Source organism: Thunnus albacares, chromosome 15 (assembly GCF_914725855.1).
Source record: "Thunnus albacares chromosome 15, fThuAlb1.1, whole genome shotgun sequence".
NCBI lineage: Eukaryota > Metazoa > Chordata > Actinopteri > Scombriformes > Scombridae > Thunnus > Thunnus albacares.
Window position 1 is genome coordinate 23578063 of NC_058120.1, and position 22310 is coordinate 23600372.

General features: G+C 38.8%; 2 protein-coding genes across 7 annotated transcripts in view; both read left to right on the forward strand.

Moving 5' to 3' along the window:
- smoc1 (SPARC related modular calcium binding 1) overlaps positions 1-5394 on the forward strand; it is a 54634-nt gene extending 49240 nt beyond the window's left edge. For 5 of the 6 annotated variants that reach the window (XM_044375996.1, XM_044375995.1, XM_044375998.1 and 2 more), the window contains one exon: positions 2371-5394. In XM_044375996.1, the coding sequence (XP_044231931.1) occupies positions 2371-2387 (17 nt within the window). In that variant the 3' untranslated portion in view covers positions 2388-5394. The remainder of the gene's footprint in view (positions 1-2370) is intronic. The other variant, XM_044375997.1, reaches the window with a different exon arrangement.
- An 8336-nt stretch (positions 5395-13730) lies between these two features.
- LOC122998567 (solute carrier family 2, facilitated glucose transporter member 1) lies at positions 13731-21790 on the forward strand. Its single transcript, XM_044375495.1, has 9 exons — positions 13731-13850; positions 15896-16056; positions 16151-16391; positions 17134-17296; positions 17554-17738; positions 18122-18223; positions 18603-18704; positions 19565-19768; positions 20343-21790. The coding sequence occupies exons 1-9, from the start codon at positions 13731-13733 to the stop codon at positions 20520-20522; spliced, it is 1458 nt and encodes a 485-aa protein (XP_044231430.1). The 3' UTR covers positions 20523-21790.
- Positions 21791-22310: the final 520 nt, after the last annotated feature.

A 22310-nucleotide genomic window follows, 5' to 3' on the forward strand; every position in this document is an offset into this window, starting at 1 on the left:
TTGTTGTAGGCTGTTGTCAGTCCTTCTTTCCGACAATATTGTCCAGAACAAAACATCTAAAACAACTACTGGGAAGATTGTTGTGATATTGCTTTGACGCCAACTACTATCCCCATCAGACCAATATTTTCACTTGTAGATATGAAATATCAAACTCTGATATGCAGATTGCTATTTAATTTGCTCCTTGGAGGATGAACCTTTTCCATTTTGGCATTCATTAGGTGCCCTTGCATCACATTTTTTACTTTGTACACAAAAAATCAAAAATCTAAATTGCTCTCTGCATGGTCGCCATAATAAAAGCCACAAAAATGCCACTAAAAAAAATATATTTTCAAGAATTTCCAAGAAATCACTCAGTTAAGCAGTGTGGCTGGCTGCAACATGTTTTTAGCCATGCTATTTGTCTATGGATGGCAATATCAGTCTGTCTGTTGGTCGCTTGCATGGCTGTCTTATTCTTGTTTAGCACTTCTTTCTTTGTCTGGGGAGCCATGGTGCCCATTGCTCTCCATGCCAACCATTTATATGTTTATGCACTGTATACCGAACAAATTGCTGCTGCTGCTCACTTCTTGTGCATTTCAGGATTTCTTTTCTGTTTGTGTTTACAGTAGCGAATTGTAAAAGCTTTTATGAACTGGGTGGATACAGGTTGATTTGGTGTTGTGTTTTTGTAACTGACACATATAGTAGCAAAAGTCAACATTTATTCACATACAAATGTCACAGATTAAACTGGAAACAGTAGTCACCTGGACCCAGAAAGTCACACTGCCAATAGTTGGCCATAATATTTTATTTGATGCACTCAAATGTATAGGCGCAGCATGTAATACTGACTCACATATATAAGGTAACCTATGATTTATGGAGCTATGGAGAGATTGTGATGCATTATACTTGGGACAGAATACTTAACTCAAAGTTAAATGCATTGTTTTAGACTGCAGAAGTTTCAGCTGGGCCTCTATTTCATGGCTAACATAACCAGCAGTGACAGAGAGCACACCTGAACATCCCCACCCCCACCGCCTGCTGCTCTCTAACACACAGGCTGATAGAGAGTCTAGATACACACACCCTCCACATGCAGATAGACACACACACGCACACACGCACACACAACCACAACCACATTTCCACATGCACACACTTTTCCATGCCATGCACATTAACAAATACACCTATACAGGACTGCATACCAACATGCACACACAGACACACACACACACACACACACAGGCTGAGCTCTCACAGGGCTCAGGAGGACCTCCGCTCCGTCTGACAGCCATCTGTAAGCAATCTAAGCTCTTAACCCATCTCCTTTTCTCCCAGGCCTCTCCTTCCTTCGTTCCTTCTCTCCCTTCTTCTTCTTCTTCTTCTCTCTCTCTCTCTCTCTCTCTCTCTCTCTGCCCCCTCACCCATCCATCTGATTGATGAGTGAGAAGTCCATCCCTTATGCAGCATGTTGTCCCGTGCAGTTTCAGCACAGATGCAATACAACACACACAAAAATCCAAAGTCCTGTTGAGTTATAGCTTGGTCGTAACATTACGTCAACACATGTGATGGTACAACATGGACAGTCGGGATGTAGGTGGTGAACAGCTGCGTGACAGCTGATCTTTACTTAGTAACCACTGACTGAGCATGTTGGTTTTACATTCTTACAATCTGCTATATATCCTTCATTGATTCAAGAGGAAAATGGTAAACAAACTAATAAAAAAACATTGCATCTTAAAACAGTAATGGTCAAAACACGCAAAAGCTGAGGCCATAATGCAGCACTAATTTTTAACAAGTTATATTTAACAGGGTTTACTTTTTTTTTTTTTTTTTTTTTAAACACAAGTTACAAGATCTGCTTTCCACATGTTCATCCAGAGAGGAAACCTTTTGTCTGGCACAGATGTGATAAAGAATGCAGACAAAAATATGGAGTTTGTGTTTGACTTAAGTCTACAAAACTGACATGTTGAGACAAATATTAATCTCTTTTTACATAGCTTTAAAGTTGAAAAAACATTGAAAAAACACAAAACTGCACAAATGTCTCCCTAACACACACTTTGTCACTTTAACTGCGAGACAAGTTGTGTTGAGTGAAATTTTCAAACATTTGTCTATGAAAAAAAAAAAAACTTTCTCTCCCAGTTTGTGTGTGTATTTGTGTGTGTGTGAGAGAGAGAAAGAGAGTCTGTTTAGGTGAGCTTATGCCTGCGAAGGGATGCTAGCCTCTTGTCACACAACAGCAACGTGCATGAGCGCATCTGCATGCTGGATACTGAAACAGACAAGTCAATTCATTTTTCTTTTTTCCCCTTCCTTCCCTCCCTTGTCTGTCTCTCTTTCTGTTCCCAGTAGGTCGTCTGGTTTGAGAAGAGAAGGTTCCAGAAGCTGAGACGAGAGCAGAGGGCACAGAGGGAAGGCATCTGTACGCTTGCTGACAGGAAAGAGAAAGATGGAGCAGAAAAATTAAGAAGTTCCTGAGCTGTTAAAAAATGAACAGAAAAACGAGAAAAGAAAACGAAGCGGCGCCAAAATATTTGCACTTTCTCCTCCCTATGTTTGACATTTTATCTGTTTGTATGTTTTTTTTTTCTCTTGAAGTGAAAAAGGTCTAGGTAAGAATGAGAATATATTTGTAAAGAGATGACAGGCTCACCACTGGAAGAGCAAGTATGTGTATGTTACCACATTTCCCTTTGTGTTCAGTCTGCTGTTGCGATTTGTTCTGTCCTCAGATTAACAAGAAGACGTACTCGCACACAATTTGTGACTGTTAACTAAAATATTTCCCCGTCGCATATGGCAGCATACAGGCCAGTGGCAACCCACTAAAGACAAACTTCCAGTGAGTCACATTCAGCCCGACTGTGGCCCGATACACTCATACTCCTAAAGGAAGAGCTACGGCAATGTAGACCATTTCAAACAAAGTGCAATGCCGTATATGAACATGCAATATTAAGTGAACAGCATGTATTAGATTTAAACTGTGACCACAGACTCTAATTCATCAGCACAGAATTAGCTGTATGAATCCCCTTGCACTGTACAGAACCTTCTAGTAACATTAACATTTTGGCTCAAGAATCAGATGTTTGTGAACAAAGTCCAAGATGTGTCTGGTTTTTGTTCAGCACATACCAGTGTTGGGGAAAGCTAGCTCTAAGTAAGTAGTTACTTTACTTGCTTGCCACGTAGTTACCTGAGGTGCAACCCAAAAGCAATGCAAGACCAGCATGTTGTATGTAGTTTGTGTTTTCTCAGTTTATACCATGTTGTCTGCACAAGATGCCTTTAATGTTTTTTCTACTTTTTTATAAAAGGTACCGCTAACAAACATTTAATTATAATAAAAATAACAAAGTCAAAAAGCAAATAGTAACAGATTGTGAGAATTGAACATTGTATAAATCAGTTATCAAAAGTTGTGCATCTCCCCAACACTTGTTAATACAAAATCCTAGCATTATCCTTTCTATCCAGTATAATTTATACTGTAGCAAGCAGCTGGTGAAACATACAGTACTTGTAGATATTAAAGCTGCAGATTTTTTTTTTCCACTAATGGGTAGAGAACTCAGACACCAGCGACAGATATACGACCCTGACATATTGCTTTATAAAGTTTTTATGGTTAACATTAGCCCACATTTGCCTCCGTACACATCTAACAGACACACAGAAACATTACCAACCCAAGTCAAATAATTACTCCCTTTTTAGGGTCTCCACAAACTCCAAAGAAAATATCTGGCTATTTAGCTGCTAATTGTTCCATCTTCTTTACCAGCAAGTTACTAACTTTGTCTGCCATCTGGTGCTCAGCAGTGGGTTTATCAGAGATTTACTTAAAACAGTTTGATAAGAGCTCTGACACTGAAATATGCAGGAAATTGAGCTAAAAGTATCCAAAAAGCTCTTAAATTGGCAGTTAATAATAATTACCTGTGGGTTTGTAGCTACGATGACAAATACACGCAAGCATTTGATTTGGTGTTTATATAAAACTGATTAAAGTGGAAATAGACAACTTTTTGCTTTAACTTATCATTATGAAGTAAACGTTGATTGCACAGTGTAATGGCTATAGAATAATAACACCATCAGCGTTTAGATTGGTTCCCTATTAGCCTCGCTTTCACTATGCAATTCTGTCTGCCACTGGGTACGATCTCCCGGGAAAATGAAGGCTTGATTTACGGTGCAAAGGAAGCACGTCACCAATTGTGCAACCAAAAGAGGAAGAGGATAGCGCTTTTGTTTTCCCCGGTAGCAATCAGTAGCTATATCTCATAATAAATTCTTAGGTGGCCAACTTCTTTCTATTGTCTTATTGCTATATGATTAATGTGGAATACTGCACAGGCAAATCTGATGACACACTACTTCTAGCTGCGTTGGCTACGTTTTAGTTGCATTGAGTATACTACCTGAATAAACTTGTCTTGTGATTTCTAGAGGGCTTTCTTTCTGTTAGCTACCGTCGCTAATGGGAAGTTAGCTACTATGTTATTGGTTAATTTTATGTCAAGATACAAGTCATTATGTCTAGTTTTATTACTCTGCTAAGTTGAGGTTAGTATTCATTTTCTACACAATCGAAAAAGAAGGTATTTCCAGTGTGCTTATGTTGAATTCAATGCTGTTGAGTTAATTGGGAAGTGTTTGGTGATCATGTACTAAATGTACTAAATTACAACAAGTCTCGGACAAAGACCCCCTGGTGGGGAATCTATTCTTTAAAAACAGATTACAGTTCAGAAAACAAGTTCCTAGCTTTACCCGGAAAAGAGAGGTCACACAGATGACTAAACTCAACCAGTAAATGGAATAAGATGTTTATATGGCTGAGAATCCTGTTAATATCAGCTCATCGAAGCTGTCATATTAACATTTATCCACATTGTAAAAAATATGTGGCATTTACAAATGCCAGCTCCTAAAATAAATATTTGAGTCTCCCCAGTAATATCAGAGTACATTTTGTGTATGTAAACACATTCATTGTCTGTCCTCCAACAGTTGATGTCAGTCCTGCTTTGTGAATCACTTACCACCACACATACTTGGAGCTTTGCCACCTCATGTAAGACAATGCAATATGCCTTTCAAAATACCCAGGCTCCCCCGGGGTTCCTAAGTAATAGGAAAATGACCGAGCAGGGAGGAAAAACACTAGAAAAAGACTATATGAACAGGTTTTGGAATGTAAAAAATATTTCTTCCTCACATTTGGGAACAATTGAGTTTCATAATTAGAGAATCATGAGTTGCCATTGTGGTCTGAATGCTTGTGTATTTTTTTTTTTTTTCTTTTTGAGTTGTGTATTTCTTAACATATTCCCAAAAGTCACTGCAGTGGCTAGTAAACGTGAGGCAAAAAAAAGGCTCCTATTGTAAATATGTACAATAATCTTTATTTGTTTGTTTTACTAAATTTCATTGTCGGGCACATGAGTGTTCACTTACTTCACTGTCATTCTGGCTTACTGTAAAAAATATATACTTTTCACTGTGTTTACATCATGTCAAACATTAGGCTATTAGAGTAGCTAATTCACAACATTGAAATGCTTAGACCAGACTGTATGTTATCAGCTCTGAACACTGTTTATTTTATCTATGGTTGGGGTTATTTTACTATTTCAGCTTCTGTTTTACGATTCCTGTCATCATCACTATGCATGGTCAAGAATGTATACAGTATCTGGTGCTGAATCCACAACAATCACAAGTCCAGTCGTGTCTAATTTGAAATGGACTGTTATGCCAAGAAGAAACCTCTCATTCTTAGAGGGCTGTGCAGTCTCTCCTGAGTGCCTGTTTCTGTCCAATTTGAACACTGAGCTTGTGTGTGTATGTCGGCTGAAGTGCTTCCAGACGCTGCAGGGCTGCGGATCACACGCGAGATCTAAAACAACCTAACAGGCTAGTAATCACTGCTAATCACGATGAGAGATTCATAGTGAAAGAGGCTTACAGATGACTATCAGTCTGACAAGGAGAAGCCAAGATCATCTTGCTCCTCACCAGCCACTTTTCCACTGCAAACCCCCCAACAGGGTGGTCAAGACCATCTTGACATGTTTTGACAATATTTCTTATTCATAGCTGGAGAAATTAGATCTGCTGGAAAACAAAGCACTCAGATATGTTGTCTTTGGGTGAAATTGGTAAATGTAAATTATGTGGCTTGAGGTGCAGCTGTTTGGCTAAGCATTGAAAAGTAAAATGTCTCTCCACTGTAATTGATGCCTTATTTCCTGAGCAATTTCAACCTGTATCACAATAGACACATGCAAGATTGAACAACAGAATGGGCCCAAATAAAGGCTGTTTTTGAGAGGAATCTAAAATGAGTTTATAAGGTGCAGCTTGGCACACAGCAGTAACCTACACCTGGGTTATATCACTCTCTTGGTTAGTTTTTGTTGCTTCCCACCTGAAATGTGACATAAATTTTAAGTGGCCAAAATGACAAAAAGGTCTGTAGACCTGCCTTCGATTTATGACAACTGAGAAACAAACATACTTGTTACTTCTTACTTAAGACCTCACTGTTCTAGTGACTGAGGTTTGAAATCCTAAAGAGGTACATTTGGCTACAAGAGCACCAAAATCTTGGTCATTTATTTATGAAAGTGCATATAGGGCTACTGTGCACTATCTTGCAAGTATCTGGCTGTTTTGATTAAAGTTGACCAGACTACAAACATTAATGTGAAAGCATTTTAAAAGCTTGTTCCTTCTGAGATAGAAGTGTGTTCAGATGAAAGTTTCTTTCCCAGAACTACAGTTTTTCTCAGTTGGCACAATCATGGACTGGTCCTTATGCTGTTTTATACCGCATCTATTCAAACTATGCTCAGTTTGGACTCAGTGCACCTCTTGGACAGTGAAAAAGCATTCAGAGCTGAAGTAAAAGACAAGCTCTGTGGGAGGAGATGGAGTTCAACACTGACCCCTGTTGGTGAAGATGGATCACTGCAGGCTGGACGTTCACATTCAGTATCAGCCAAGCCGATTGAATTTCATGATCTGACAATAAATATTTTTTAAAGAATGATCATCTCGTGCGGTTTTCTTATTACACATGCCACTTTTGAATTGTAATTCACTTCAAGTTTATATGGAATGAAAACTGACAAAACATTGGCAGATACAATTGGGTGAATTTTTCATACTGTTGAAAGTAGACTCTCATAATCAAGGTTAACTGTTCCCATGTTTGAATGTTGAAACTAACTACGAAAATGCACTCTTTCTGGCCTGTTGATTTGTGTGTGTGTGTGTGAGATTTTCAGATTTAGTGATGAGACTTCAAAGGTGCGGATGTTGTCAGTGCGTGATGGGAGGCGGAGGGCTTCAGGGTGAGGTCGCTGGTGACGGGGGTGGTTTGGGAAAGGGGGTTGTATCACAGATGAAATTGGAGCCAAGAGGCAGCTGCAGTACATCTGTCTTGTACTGACACATGTGGCATTTGACTTCCAGTGTGAAGTTCAAAAGAGTTTTATAATGACGCAGCTGCTTGGGGATGTACGTATGTGCATGTGTGTGTGTTTTAGAGAGTGTATGTGCGTTTTCTCCTTTGTTGAGGGTGGAGTAGAGGGTAGGTGATTTACCAAAGGGGTTTCATAGGTGAAGATTGGAATTTGGGGTTTTGAAAGTGATGTGTGGGCTGTACAGGTGCTGCATGATGTTGTTCCAGGATGTTAATAACTTACTGAAGGGGTCACATTAACTTGTGGCTTTTTGTGCCAATCATCCACCGAAATGTGTGAATAATTTGATGGTACTTTTAAAAAAAAACTGTTCATTCATTTAGAAAAAATGAATAAAAATATTCTCATTCAACATGTCTAAACATCAGGGATACAATCTACAAATGTGGATTACACAGCACTTGCTATACTTATTAAGAACATTCTTCAACAATCAGTCATATTGTTTTTTTCTCCCCAAATTGTGGCTTTAAAACTGTTAGTCACTGTCTGATGAAAATGCAACCAACAACTGTGGACCCATGATCGTAAACAGATCAGCGAGGGACAACCTCATATCAACTGTTAATGACAAAAATATCATAATTTCCCCATCATATACTAAAAAAGCAACAGGGATCACCCAATGAAGTTAGAAACAGTCTATGTAGGAGTTTTCCAATATAATGACCTATTATTTTAAATTTTACACAGGTTTTGAAAGTGATGAGTAATTTGCAGAGAAAATTTTGAGTTTCTTCCTCCTTTGTGTGCATTGAAACACTTAAAAACAGATCAAACACCATTAGAAGTAATTAGAAAGGGCCATTAGCTTGTGTGATAGCTAAACATTAGCGGTGGGGGGATGATGGTGCACACTGCTAGCCATTTGTGCCTGATGCCCTCTATGCCTGCAGCAGCACCTGCCCTGAGTGCAGGGTCACGGGGTTGCCTGCCAGGAGGCCAGGGCTCAGGGGTCAAAGGTCATGTTTCACACAGGCCTATCCACACACTGATTGAGAACTCAGCTGCAGGAACAGAGCTTGCAGGTGGACGCATTTTACTCCCTAACGCTAACTATTCTTTCCTGTCTTTTTTGAGCTGATACTCGCTGTACTGTGCTACAAGAACATCTGAGGATATATGTGAAGGTGGTTTTGTGGGTGGATTTCCGTTGTAAATAAACACGTGAAAGTGAGCAGGGGGCAAAAACTACCAGTAATAAATCATCGTTAATGTTGATGAGAATTTCAGTTGAGAAAATGTAAAATAAACAGATTGTATTTCTCAATTTCTTTGGACTACAGACTGATTCAGCTTTATTGTAGGTGATTTAAAAAGCACAGTGTCTCCTGTTCTCTACGGTCAGAAAATAAATTACACAAATCAGTACACAGAATATGAGCTATATATTTGAAAAATATTACATCTTCCAACTGTAAATTACAACAAGCTTCTTTCCAAACGCTGAAGAAAAAAAAAAACCTCGTACTTTTTAAGTGCACAGTTTTATGGGAGGCCTTTTGTTTTCTAACCTCAGCACAAATAAAGTATTTCACATATGAGTCAGTGCTGCGCAGGTTTTTCTATGGAATGGCATTATCTGCTTTTCATCACCTCCAGGCCCTAAGGGGCCACTTATTATTTATTTGTCCATATTTTACTTAAGTTTTATAATAAAATATTATTTTCATGCACAAATGATGTGGTTTGTGGTAAAGCTGGGGAATGTTTCCTCATCCAACATTATGATTAAGTTCATCTTTCTTCTCCAAATTTTTATTTATTTGGCTCATGCATCTCAGCTCTGAAAAGCTGATAACTTCCCATTTGGATTTGCTCAAGAGGCAGGTGTGTGTGTGTGTGTGTGGTGTGTGTGTGTGTGTGTGTGTGTGTGTGTGTGTGTGTGTGTGTGTGTGTGTGTGTGTGTGTACCCAACATCATGATTTCATTTTGCAGCCTCATTTATAACCTTATTTCACTAGTGGAAATGCCTCATGTGCACACAGCGCCTATAGCACATACCAACATGCAAATACACACAAAAACAAATACTTAACTGTGTAACAGTCATTCAGTAAGACTGGATTAGATTAAACATCACTGATCCACGTGGAAAAATGAACAAAGAAACACAGGACATGCTAATAAGGACAATGCAATTCATCAGCTGAAGCTAAAGCATGAAAACTGTACAACTGAAGTAATAAGCTTTAATCAAATGCTGTACCATATAACTTCAAAGGAGGGAATATATAGGGATGTTTGTATTGCCTACGTAAAACTATTGGAACAAATATTATATAAAATAGAACAACCAAAGCACCAAATATGCAGGCAACCCAAGCATATACAAACATAAATGCAGATACCAGTGCAGATTATAAAACACATCAGGCTAAGAGGGCTTCAGCCCCTAATGCTCAATCATTCCCTCTCATGTGATCTTTACATATTTTATCTCTATAATCAGGATAAGTCTGGTCTCGGGAACGTTGTCATGTGTTATGTGTGTGAGTTGCATCTGTCGCAGCTCTAGGATGGACTGACACCTAGAGCTTCCACGTGGAAAGACAGGATGACAGATTTCAGGGAGCATTTTTGGCCAAAACCAAGATCTGAGGAGGAGGAAAGAAGGCACACACACACACACACACACACACACACACACACACACACACACACACACACACACACTCACACACACACACACACTCATTGTGGTGCTGTCTGTTAAATCCTTGGGGCTCCAAATTGTCACAGCATTGTGAGATGGGTGTTGCCTTTTGTGACTATCCTTGAAAGCACCATACTGTAGTCAGCAAATCTTAACCAACAATGTTGACATGCATCTCTGTAATTAAAATTTAATTTCTCTAAACACTAGTAATGTTTATAACATTTAAAGGAAGCTGTCTGATAAATCAGTTCAGGAGTGAATCTGGATGACGATATACTTCTATTAATTAGACTGCAAGTGTCTGTTTTAATACTGCCAACAAGGCACATGGTCACAGATTCATCTGTGTCCAACAGACTCAGCCATAACAAGTATTAACATGCATAGATATTTGTCACATTTCACTCTCCGTAAGATAGATGGATACTAGAAGGAAAAAACTGACAAGGATGTTCAAATATGTATCAACAGGAGTAGAACTACTCTCTGGAAAACACTGTAAAGAAAGAAGGTGAACCTCATGAAGATCATACATAACTGACATTTATGTTAACGTAATAAAGTTGGTTATTTAAAAGTGGCTTTTCTATGTTGATGTGTTTCATCTTTTACAAACTTGAGTATAAACTGTGTCATAAGGTTCAAAGTTGCTAAACACATTTCATTGTTTGAATAAAAAGCTCCAGTTTTTAAATTATTCTTCCATTTCATCTTCAGGTGAAGATTTCCCTACAATTGCGTAGGTTTGGAAAATCCTGAGGTCTTGGGTTTACAAAATTACCTCAGCATTGGTTGGATAAAGTCTGAAATGCACAGCAGTCATTTATCTGAAAACTTTCCTTGAAAGACATTTCGACATACGTGGACCTCCCCCTGATAGCCTAATAGTGTTCAGACACTCTGGACTTTTCCATTTGAGTGATCATCATCACAAGACATAGACAAGTTACCCACAACTCCACACACACACACACACGAAATTAAAGCATGTGTCTGTGTTATTGCCAAGATGCCTGCTCAGTGCTCCAAGGATGAGAAGATTTGCCTTTTGGCTGTGATCTGGGGACAGTTGTGCAATTTTCATCAGAGTAAGTTTGGGGTTTGAGTTTAGCGAGTAAACTGATCCTCGGTCAGCTAGAACGAAGGATGTCTATCAGCTGGTCCATGAGAACCACAGGAGTCCCATGGCTGCCATTCTATCAGGCCTGCCCCAAATTCACCAGCTGGGTGTGATTTCATCACTGGACTCACTGGTCCAAAATGTGTATGTGTGTACAGTTTTCAGTGCTGGTGTGTTCACTCAGGAAAATGTACACAGTCATATCTGAACCTCAGGGATGAAGACAGGATCACCGAACGAAACTCAGGAACAGTGGTGAGAACTTGAAGTATATAGATATAGATATTGATATGTTGATATGAATACGAGGTTTGCTTCATGCTATACACTGTATATTAAAATGTCTGTAAAGGTTGTACCATTTTCCTACTTTTTTCATTTATATTTCTGGAGAAGACGTGCAGTCTGCTTCACTCCACAGCACAGGTAAGTTTGAATAAGTTAATATGCATGTATATTCCCAACATATCTTTAACATATCTTTATATAATTTCTCTGAAAAATATGTTGTGTGTACTGAAGCATGCGGTACATGTCTCTGCCTGGATTTAAGAAATTGAGTTTTGATGTGATGCAGCTGCAAGTCATAAAATTACACTTTTAAAAATTATATCTGAAAATGAACACCAGGGGAAAACATTTTCTCTGTAGCATACAGAAAGTCTATGACATAATGAATGTATGTGAAATTTGTTTTATGAATGCAGATAGGAAATGTTTTTTGTCATTATAATTAAATGTCAAACTCCCATACTATTGTTTATTAATGTTGGCATTATTTGGTTTTTCCACAGCAGAGGAAGTCAGAAGAAAATAAATGCACTTACATCTTGACGGAGTGATAGCCTGTCGCACACAAACAAATGGCGTCCCAGGAGGTTTGTTTGTTTTAACCCTTTTTCCACATGTGAAGATATTACAACAAAAGGAGCACTAGCACTCACTTGTGGTAATTAAAAATCTGTACATCTTGACAGTGTGTGAAAATACTGTGGTTCCTGCCATCCTTGACCTCTACAAATAGTCATATGGTTGCTTATGTTGAGAGAAGGGTCAGTCACTGAGCTGAGATCAGTTTTTACTGCAGAGCATGTCTGCATGTGTTAGAAGTAAATTGTAATTTTAAAAAAATTCTAAGATTAATTGTAGCTACTATTCATTTTAATTTACATTATAACTTTATTGTTGTGCACATAAAAAGTCAGAAAAATGAAAACTTCAGAGCATCTCATTCACAAAACATGCCACTAATTTAAAAGACTTAAAATGGGTGTGATGTGAGTTGTTCTGCTGGACCTGGTTAACAGCCTTGCAGCACCATTCTGGACCATTTGTAGACGGTTCAGAGATGACTTGTTGAGACAGGTGAAAAGGAAATTACAAAAGTCCAGCTGGGATGATATGACAGCGTGAATAATCATCTCTAGCTCCAGTTGTGATATGACAGACCTGAGTTTTGCGATATTTCTTGGTTGGAAAAAACATGTACGGGTCAATGATTTAATATGCTGATTGTATTGCATAGCCTGATCAAATATAATACTGAGATTTCTTAAATTAGACTGAACAGCTGAGGAAAGGGACCCAATACTATGAGCAACCTTGAGAGCTATACTGTCTGAGGCTATGATAAGAACCTCTGTCTTGTCTGTATTAAGCTGTAAAAAGTTGTTAAGACATCCAGACCTTAATGGCAGTTTGTCAGAGTTAGCAGGCTTAAAAGAGACATAGATCTGAATATCTTCAGCATAACAGTGATAGGATATATTTCCAAATTTAAGGGAAGCATATATAAAGCAAAAAAAATAGGACCCAAGACGGAACCTTGAGGCACACCATAGGAAAGAGCAGCAGTTTCAGACATGTTAGGACCAAGTAATACAGAAAAGCTCCTACCTGAGAAGTAGGAGGAAAGCAGTCCAGGGCACTCCCTGAGACACCCACCCACTGCCTAAGCCTTTCAATCATTATTCTGTGATCCATGGTGTCAAAAGCTGCGCTAAGACCCAGCAGCACCAAAACACAGCACTCACCCACATCAGACGACATTACGTCATTGGAGACTCTGAGAAGAGCAGTTTGAGTAGAGTGCTTCTGACAGAAAACCGATTGGAACTTATCTAAATGTTGTGAGAAGTGAAGACAGCAGTGAGCTGTTTGGCAACAACTTTCTTTAAAATTTTTGAAATAAAAGGCATAAAAGGCTTGGATATAGGCCTGTAGTTATTGGGAACATACAGATCAAGATTTGTTTTTTTCAGGAGAGGCCGAACAACTGCATGTTTGAAGTAAGACGGGACTTAAATGAGTCTTGAATTTGCTTGTTACAAGTAAGAATTACTTATTTGAGGCATTAAACTGTTACTTGAAAACTGTTTTTTTTAAAAACTATCTAAGATAAGTTACGATGTGAATAAATAATAATAAATAAATGTCACTTCACCTTACACAGAGCCATCTGACAGCCACACTCCTGACCTCCATTCTGGCAGCAGTGCTCGGCTCCCTGCAGATTGGCTACCACACAGGCAACGTCAACGCTCCGGCCAAGGTGAGCAGAACAGACAGGTGCTGAGGGGGTGATATGACATAATGTTGGTTGATGCTTTCTGGTAGCAATAATTTGGTTTTAAAGTTCCTCATATTCAACCCAGTCTCACATCAAAATGTGTAATAGCTACTTTGGTCCACAGCGCAAAATGTATTAGTTTCACAATAAAGGCTCTAAAATTGTGAGATGCCTTTGTTTGTTTTGGCATATTCTATTGGCCTGCGTCAACATGACTGTCAAGTTTCTGTCTGTGAAAACAAACAAAATTGAAAGATCATCATCAAACAGTTACATAAAATAACAGAAATAACATAACAGCTCAGACTACCGCACAACACAAAGAAATGATTCAAACATGTAGACTGCGTGGTTTCAGCAATACTATATTATGACCATAGCAACCACCATAGCAACGATAGAAAGTCTGAAAAAATCTTCATACTAACTGACAAACTAAACATCATAAACATTCACTAAACAAAGATTATGAAAATAAAATGCACATCTCTCAATAGAAATATTATCAAAACAAAATTTTCCATCCAAAGGGATTTTAGCCTTTTTTGTTTTCAGAGACAGAAACTGTCATTTGAAGTGGATGCAGGCCAATAGAAAAGAATAGGCCAAACAAACAAACAAACACACAAAAAAAACATAGGCATTTTAGAGCCGTTATTGTGAAACTAATATGTTTTGCGCTGTGGACCAACATAGCTATTCCACACTTTGGTGTGAGACTGAGTTGTCATATTTCATCTTCAGTATCTTTAAATTCCACTATTTTCATGGTACTTTTAGTTTTAGACTTCTTTAGACTTGTCTTTGTGATTATAATGTATATTTAGAGCCATTCAGGAAAAAAAATCCAAGAATATCTGTCTCAAAGAAATACAAACTTCTTCATTTCGATTAACACTTAAAAAAATGCAGCAAAGTCACAAAAGTGTCAAAGTGGTCTAAAGTCTTTCAATGCAAGTGAAGTTCAGAACTGCAACACAAAAAAATCATCACGTAAACAGTGGATATCCCAGTCTGGCTGATATTCAGACATCGGCCAATATAAGGACACTACATCAGTAACGTGGTGGGAAACGCTGGAAAACATGCTACCTGTCAAACAAATATCTCACAGCTTCTATAAAACACTGAATAAACGTAACAATTTCCTGAAACTCTCTGGCTCAGCTCCAAACCTGGCTCCCATGGGTTAGCAGGGTTTTGCTTTTTCACAGGTAGTGCACTGAACTTTTGCAAGTCACGCAGATCTTCTACATGTAGCCTGAAACAAATTTACTTTGAGCAAAAGTTTTAGGCACCCTAGATGTTTAGATTCTTATCCATTATGCAATACCATCAGGGAGGTGTCTGATCGGTCCCAAATTTATTCATGACATGACAATGACCCCAAGCATACAGCTAGAGTCATAAAGAACTATTTTCAGCAACAAGAAGAATGATGAGTCCTACAACAGATGGTATGGTTTGGCCCCCACAGAGCCCTGATCTCAACATCATGGAGTCAATCTGGGATTACATGAAGAAGCATCTGAGATGGCCTAAATAATAAATCCACAGAAGTACATTCTTTCTCCAGGATGGTTACAACATCCTACCTGCAAGTTACCATGAAAAACTGTTTTAAAGTTTACTGAGGAGAACTGCTGCTGTTTTAAAGGCAAAGCTGCTCACAGCAAATATTGATTTCATTTAGGTTTCTGCTGTTAACTCAACTTTGTAAGAAGTTAATTGATAAATTAAAACAATTTATAGCAATATTTTTGCATTAAGCATTCTCACTTTACTTTTAGTGCCTAAAACTTTTACCCAGTACTGTATATATATATATATTTTTGCAATCAAACTTGTTTGATTGATCAAGTACAACTGTTTCTAATAGTTTTAAGGTGAATTATTCACTTAATGTCTTAAATAAATCTCTCCCCACTTTACTGTTAATCATTTAAATTGTGAGTGATTAGAGAGCACCCCTTGCTGTATTCATGCTGTACTGATGCTGATCGTCTTTTGCTTTTGCCACCGTTGAGATCATCGAAGAATTTTTCAACCATACCTGGAGAGCCAGACACAACCAGTCGATGCCACATCACAGCCTGACTCTCCTGTGGTCGCTCTCTGTCAGCATTAAGGACTTTGGAGCCTTGCTGGGCTCACTGGGAGTCAAATACCTGGCAGATTCTTACGGCAGGTAAGAAGGGCATAAAAAATATTTTTCCCATCATTTCCATCATGTTTTAAATTTTTTCTTTTTGTCTTTTCATTTCCCTTTTCTTCCCCTCTAGGCGTAACTCCATCCTAATAGTGAACTGTCTGTCTGTGGTGGGAGCGTGTCTGATGTTCGCCTCCAAAGCCAGCGAGTCATTTGAGGTTCTCATCCTGGGACGGTTGGTGTTCGGTTTTTTCTGCGGCCTGGTGATGAGTCTTAATCCACTCTACATCCAGGAAGTGTCCCCAGTGAATCTGAGAGGGGCCTTTGCTACACTCAACCAGGTCTCCTTTGCTTCAGGCATCCTGGTGGGAATGGTAAGGATAGTGATGGAAATCTTCTGTTTTGACTGAAGGTTGTTGAAATTCATTTACACAGACGTCTACTAGGTGGGGTCAGAGTGCAGGGTCGGACAAAGACCTGTTTGTCTTATGTCTTCCATACATAAAGTTGCACAGTACCTGATGGTGACTCAGCTGTCCTGGTCAGGGATCTCTCTCTGACTTGTGGTGCCCAAATTTTCTCCAATTTTCTTTTCCTGATGAAACTTTCTTTCCATTTTTTTTCTTGCATCCAAAGATGCCATGCTAGCAGCTATATGTGGTAGACTATTGCTCTTGTCTAAGCATGCTTTTTCTTTGGTTTCTCAATGATGATTGTTGAATAACTGCTGTTTAAATCTACTTTTTTCCCTGTTTTTTCTCTATGTAAAGTTATTTGTTAAGCCATAAAAAGACATTATATTAGCGTTACAGAGTACAGTATGGTATATAGTATGAGTGTTCATACCTGGCGTGTGGTGAAGCCATCTCATATGACAGCTTTACTTTGTGAATTTAGACAGTCTGTCTACATTATATTATATATTGTTACATACAAGTACTCATACCTTTTACATGAAAACAATAGGCTTCACTACCTATTGTACTACCACTAGCATCTACATTTCGACAGCAAAGGCTGTTTTAAAACCAACAATGTCAATTCTTCCCATATGAGCGCGCTTTGGAACAAATGGCCCAATGATGATTGCTGTAATTCTTTGCATGATTGCTGCAGGTGGCTGGTCTGGAGACTGTGTTGGGTACAGAGCATTACTGGGCCATGATGTTGTCCCTGTCTCTCATCCCGGCCCTGGCACAGTACCTGGTGCTGCCTTTCTGCCCAGAGAGCCCTCGATACCTGCTCATCAACCGGGGAGAGGAGAGCAAGGCAGAGGCTGGTAGGTTTAACTTACTCTGGTGTTTTAACTGCAAGCTTTCACATTACTGGCCACATTATTTCCATTTAGTTATTAAGCTGGAGATCACAGTTAGAGATGCAGTCCTACAGCTCTATTGATTATAGACTATTAGATTACCTGCTGACTTCCAGGAGCCAAAACATGTAAATGCTTTCAATGCACTCTGGTGTTGTAGCCTTGTGGATAAATTGCACTACAACAGATCCTTTAAGCAAGATGTTGTTTTAACCCTGCAGCCCTGCTGAGGCTGAGAGGCAGCTCAGACAAGGTGTTTGCTGAGCTGGAAGAGATGAAAGAAGAGGCTGCACACACTCAGACCGGCGTCACCATCCAGGATTTCTTCAAGAAGTGCAGCTACAGACAGCCGATCATTATCGTCCTCTTTGTCAATTTGGGCAGCCAGCTGTCTGGATTCAACGCGGTCAGTTGTATGAATGCATTCAACTGTGGAGAGTTTTTTTTAGTAAAAAACACAAGATATGAATATATTGTACTTTTTTCATAATTTTGACACACTCACCCAAAAAGGGAGGCCTTTTTAGACTTTTACATTTCTAAAATTGTATGCATTACGTGGTCTTTTTTGTGATAAAGTTCATGGCTCACAGTCTGCTTCACATGCAGCGCTGTGGTATTTGTTCAATAAATTATTCAGGTTGTTCTATCCTGAAACTCAGCACTTCTCTCTGGCTGCTACCCAGATTCTTGGGCAGTGTGTCAGGGCGGTATCACCGTTCCTTAAAACACAGAAACATGTCCCAGTAACCCACTAAGCTTAAAGAAACTCCTGCTCTTTTCTTCCAGATCATCAATTATTCCACCAAAATGTTTCAGGCCAAGTTTGATGAGGCCAAATACCTGACTCTGGGTGTTGGAGCTGTCAATGTGACCTTCACTTTGGTGGCAGTGAGTACTAAAAGTTGTGGTAACCCTTTACACTACAGCCCCATATTTTATTTATACAGTGGTTTAATTAAAAACTAATAATATTATTTGCAACATTATTATATTCACTACTCAAAATGCTCTGCAAAGAAACAAAAGAAACAATTTGATGTATAAATGTTTAAAATGTTAAATATACTAACAGTACAAGCTGTGTCACATTTAGTTTATCTTGCCACAAATTGTACCAAAGGTTTGGATAAAAGATTAAAGTGTTACTGCTATTTCTTCATGAATGGTTTAACAGCTTGAACCACAACAGGATACTGTTGCATTTTTAATTCAAAAAGATGGATGAAATGTAAGGAGAGTCACCACTGTGTTGTTTTTTCCTCTCCAGTTCTTCCTGATGGAAAGGGCAGGAAGGAGGAGATTGCTCCTGACTGGTTTCATCTCCATAGCAGTGTGCAACTTACTCATGACTATAGTAGATTCTGTCCTGGTAAGATCATTTTTCTCAAGGTTATTGTCATTTTCATTTGCACATGAAAAGCTCTGTTCCAATTTTAGATACAGTGATGTATCCAAATCTTGACAGACCTGGCACCTGCTCTTACGAAATGGTTGAAGGGATGAAGTTAAAACAAACCATGGCACTGTACACTCTGGAGAATCGTTTGTGACTTAAGTTCCAGCTTGACTGAACGATACCATGATAGTTTCTTTTCAAATAGCAAGACTAAGTCAAAACCTAGTATATGGCTGGACTGTGTATGAAATGCTAGAGGGCTTTGAATTTGAAATGACAGATAGAGGAAATGGAGACACGTGGCGACTAAGCCCTCAGGAAGCGCGCAGAAAACTCCTTCTATCTCCGAAAATGTCGGAACAAATTTGCAAATAGGCATTATTTGTGTAAACTGACAACATATTGGGAATCTAAATGGTTATTTTCTCGCCTGAAAATATTTAAACTTAATAACGTGACATATTAACAGTCTTACAGCGAAATTTACAACAGCTTTTTGACCTGGCTCAAAATCAAAGTGCATTCTGGGATACTTGGCTGTCCCAAGGTTTGGCAGCCTTCAGCTAAACAATCGTGTAACTTCACTCAGTCACTTAGTTAGTCAGGGACAGGTGCATTTATAGGACTGGCCCTGCTGTTGCGGTCCAGCCAAAAAGTATGATGTTTTTACCAAAAAAAAAAACTGACTTGAATTTTTTTTTGAAAAAAGCTATGTGGGTTACAATACCATTCCCATTTTCTCTTGACACGTTTCTACATGGAATAACACAAAAAACTCACAATAACTGACCCACAACCATCCATCAAGAGTAACACATCTATCCCCCATGCAGCACCTGGTCCCAGAGCTGCGGAGCCTGCAGGTCCTGCTGGTTTTCTGCCTGATCTCAGCCTACGAGTTGGGCCCCGGCCCTATCTCCTGGTTCATCGCTGCTGAGCTGTTCGACCAGCCTGGAAGACCCATCGCCATGGCCTTCACCAGCATGCTCAACTGGGGAGGGAAGTTTGTTCTGGCGCTCCTCTTTCCTCCATTACTGGTGGGTTTATGCCATTGGCCTGCACGCTGTATGAGCAAGCTAAACTTCAGGAGAAACTTTAGAGGTGGATTTCTTGTTTGCTTTTGACAGTTCCCTTGCACCTTAGAGACGCGGCTGTTAAATACCAGCTATAAATCTGTCCAGTCTGTTTTATACATATGTACCTACTGTAAAACAGACATAAATCTGTTTGTTAAATATGTATAAATCTATTGCTAAATCCTTTAAATTCAGGTTGAAATAATAGTAATTAAATTAACAATTGACCGGGGAAACATTTGTTCGCTATAGTGCAGCAGAGACGGCAGCCAACCTGAAACTAAGACCAAGGAACCAAATCAAACCACCATTTTGTTTTTCCCTTGTCTAGTTTTAAAACTCTTCTTCTACTCTCTTGTTTTAAAGCTCTTCTTCTCTCTTGTTTTAAAGCTCTTCTTCTTCTCTTTCTCCTCCATGTGGGTGTTGAGTCTGTGTTGTGGTGTCATGTGGTATATATATGCTGCCATTTCTGCCCAAATCCTGGTTAAATAAAGGTCAAATAAAAATTATTCTCAACCGTCTCTCTCACATACAGAAAATCTGCGGTGCGTATGTCTACCTCCTCTTCATGATTGTGGCTCTGCTCGCCTTCACCTTCACCTGGATTCGCCTCCCAGAGACAAAAGGTCGCACATTTGATGACATTGCAGAGGAATTCAGAGGAGCGGAGGGCATTCCTTTGCACAATAAGACTGGATTCAACACTTTCACTTGACTGGCCTTTCACGCCGTATTCAATCTGGTCATGGTCATATGGTTAAAGGATCAGTTCACCCAATTTATAACCAAAATGTTTTGCAATTATTATTATTGGTATGTAGCCAGATAGCTATAGTTTTATCTGCTTAAGTTTTGGATTTTGTTTCACAGTGTTGAAAAATGACTCAAAGGCAAATTGCTCAGGATAATCCACAAATCTCACTGCCAACAGTTTTTCTTCAAAAAAATTTACCTAGAGCAAAAAATGCCAAAAACGGTCATCAATTCAATCTGGGAGTTATTCTGAGTAATTATAATATTATTTCTGGAAAGACATTTTCAAAGTTCAGAGCTCCAAATTCAATTCGTATCCATTCAAAGGGGAGGTGGTAGGAAGATCTCTCAAACATTGGCAAATAAAACTGAAACTACATATCTTCATGGCTAGATACCACTACAGATAATAGATAAAATATTGTTTTTGTGATATGGGTAAACTGACCCTTTAACCGCCCTAATGTTCAGGCCAAAGGATGAACTGTTCTTTCATCTCAAGGACACCAGTTAGTCTAAAGTGAAGGCTGTGTGTGTCTTGAAGAGGCTGGCATGGCCCCGGTTAATTTGGTTTTCAAGTAACATCGTTCTGATCATCAGAAATGATAGTGTAGACTAATGTTTTGAGGCATTTTGCAACCATTGTGTTGTTAATTTTGTGAAGAAACAGAGCCCAGGCGCACATAACCAGAATTTCACTATTTTCCTCCGGTTTCTAATGACAAGAACAATTTAAACTGGGATGGAATCGAAAAAAAGGCAAAGTAAAGAGTAGTAAAGTGAACTGGTGGCAGACAGTCAAAAGAATATAAGCAAATTTAAGTGGTGATGCTTTGTTTGGGTTATGAGGAATGAAATTGGATTTTTTTCCCACTCAACAATGTTTGCAAACATTTATTTGAGAGATGCATTTGTTAGGAATATGACACAGTGTGATGCAGACCACAACGTCATGGAAAAGTTTAAGTGTTTCACAATTTTCATCTGGTATTGCGAGAATGCTCATTGTTTCAGTGGAAAAATGGTTTTAGAGATGCTCCAGAAATGCAACCACTTGACGTCATTATCTTTTGTGTAAATATATCATGGGTCAAGATCTTCAGTTACTTTTTATAAAACTGAACAATATCACTTTTGGATAGAATAAAAAGCTTTTGATATTTATCAATTATAATGATTTTTTTTTTAAATTTATTTTATTATTGCTGCTGTTTATTATTTTTGTTATCATTGTTCAGGTTTTAGATAATTAGATTTAAAATGTTAAATAGTGCATCTAAACGTGATTACATTAAACAGAATTATGCTGTAAGTGTGTATTCAAATGTACCCGTTCAGTGGCAGGTGAGGCCTGCGCTGTTCCTGATCCCCCTTCGGACCAGACACACCAACGAACAATCTCTCCTTGAATTTGGGTTTTGTGCTGCACAGACACAGCAGCCTTCCAATTCATTATTGGTCTGTGAGATCTCACATATCTCTGAACTGTGTACACTTGTAAGATGTCTGTGAAAACCAACCACAGCTGTGTGAATAAATATTTCAGCCAATATGATCTACTGTGACTTGCAGGGACCACAAAGGAAGGAGAGCCAATAGATCAGTTTGAGTTTGGGTTTTAAAACACAAGGAGGCAGAATTAAATTTACATGTAAATTACTGCGTTTGTTCATTCAAGGTCAACTTCTAATAACTCATGGCTTACAGTCTTAAGTCTACAAGTCTATGCTGAACTCTCCTTTTTTTAACA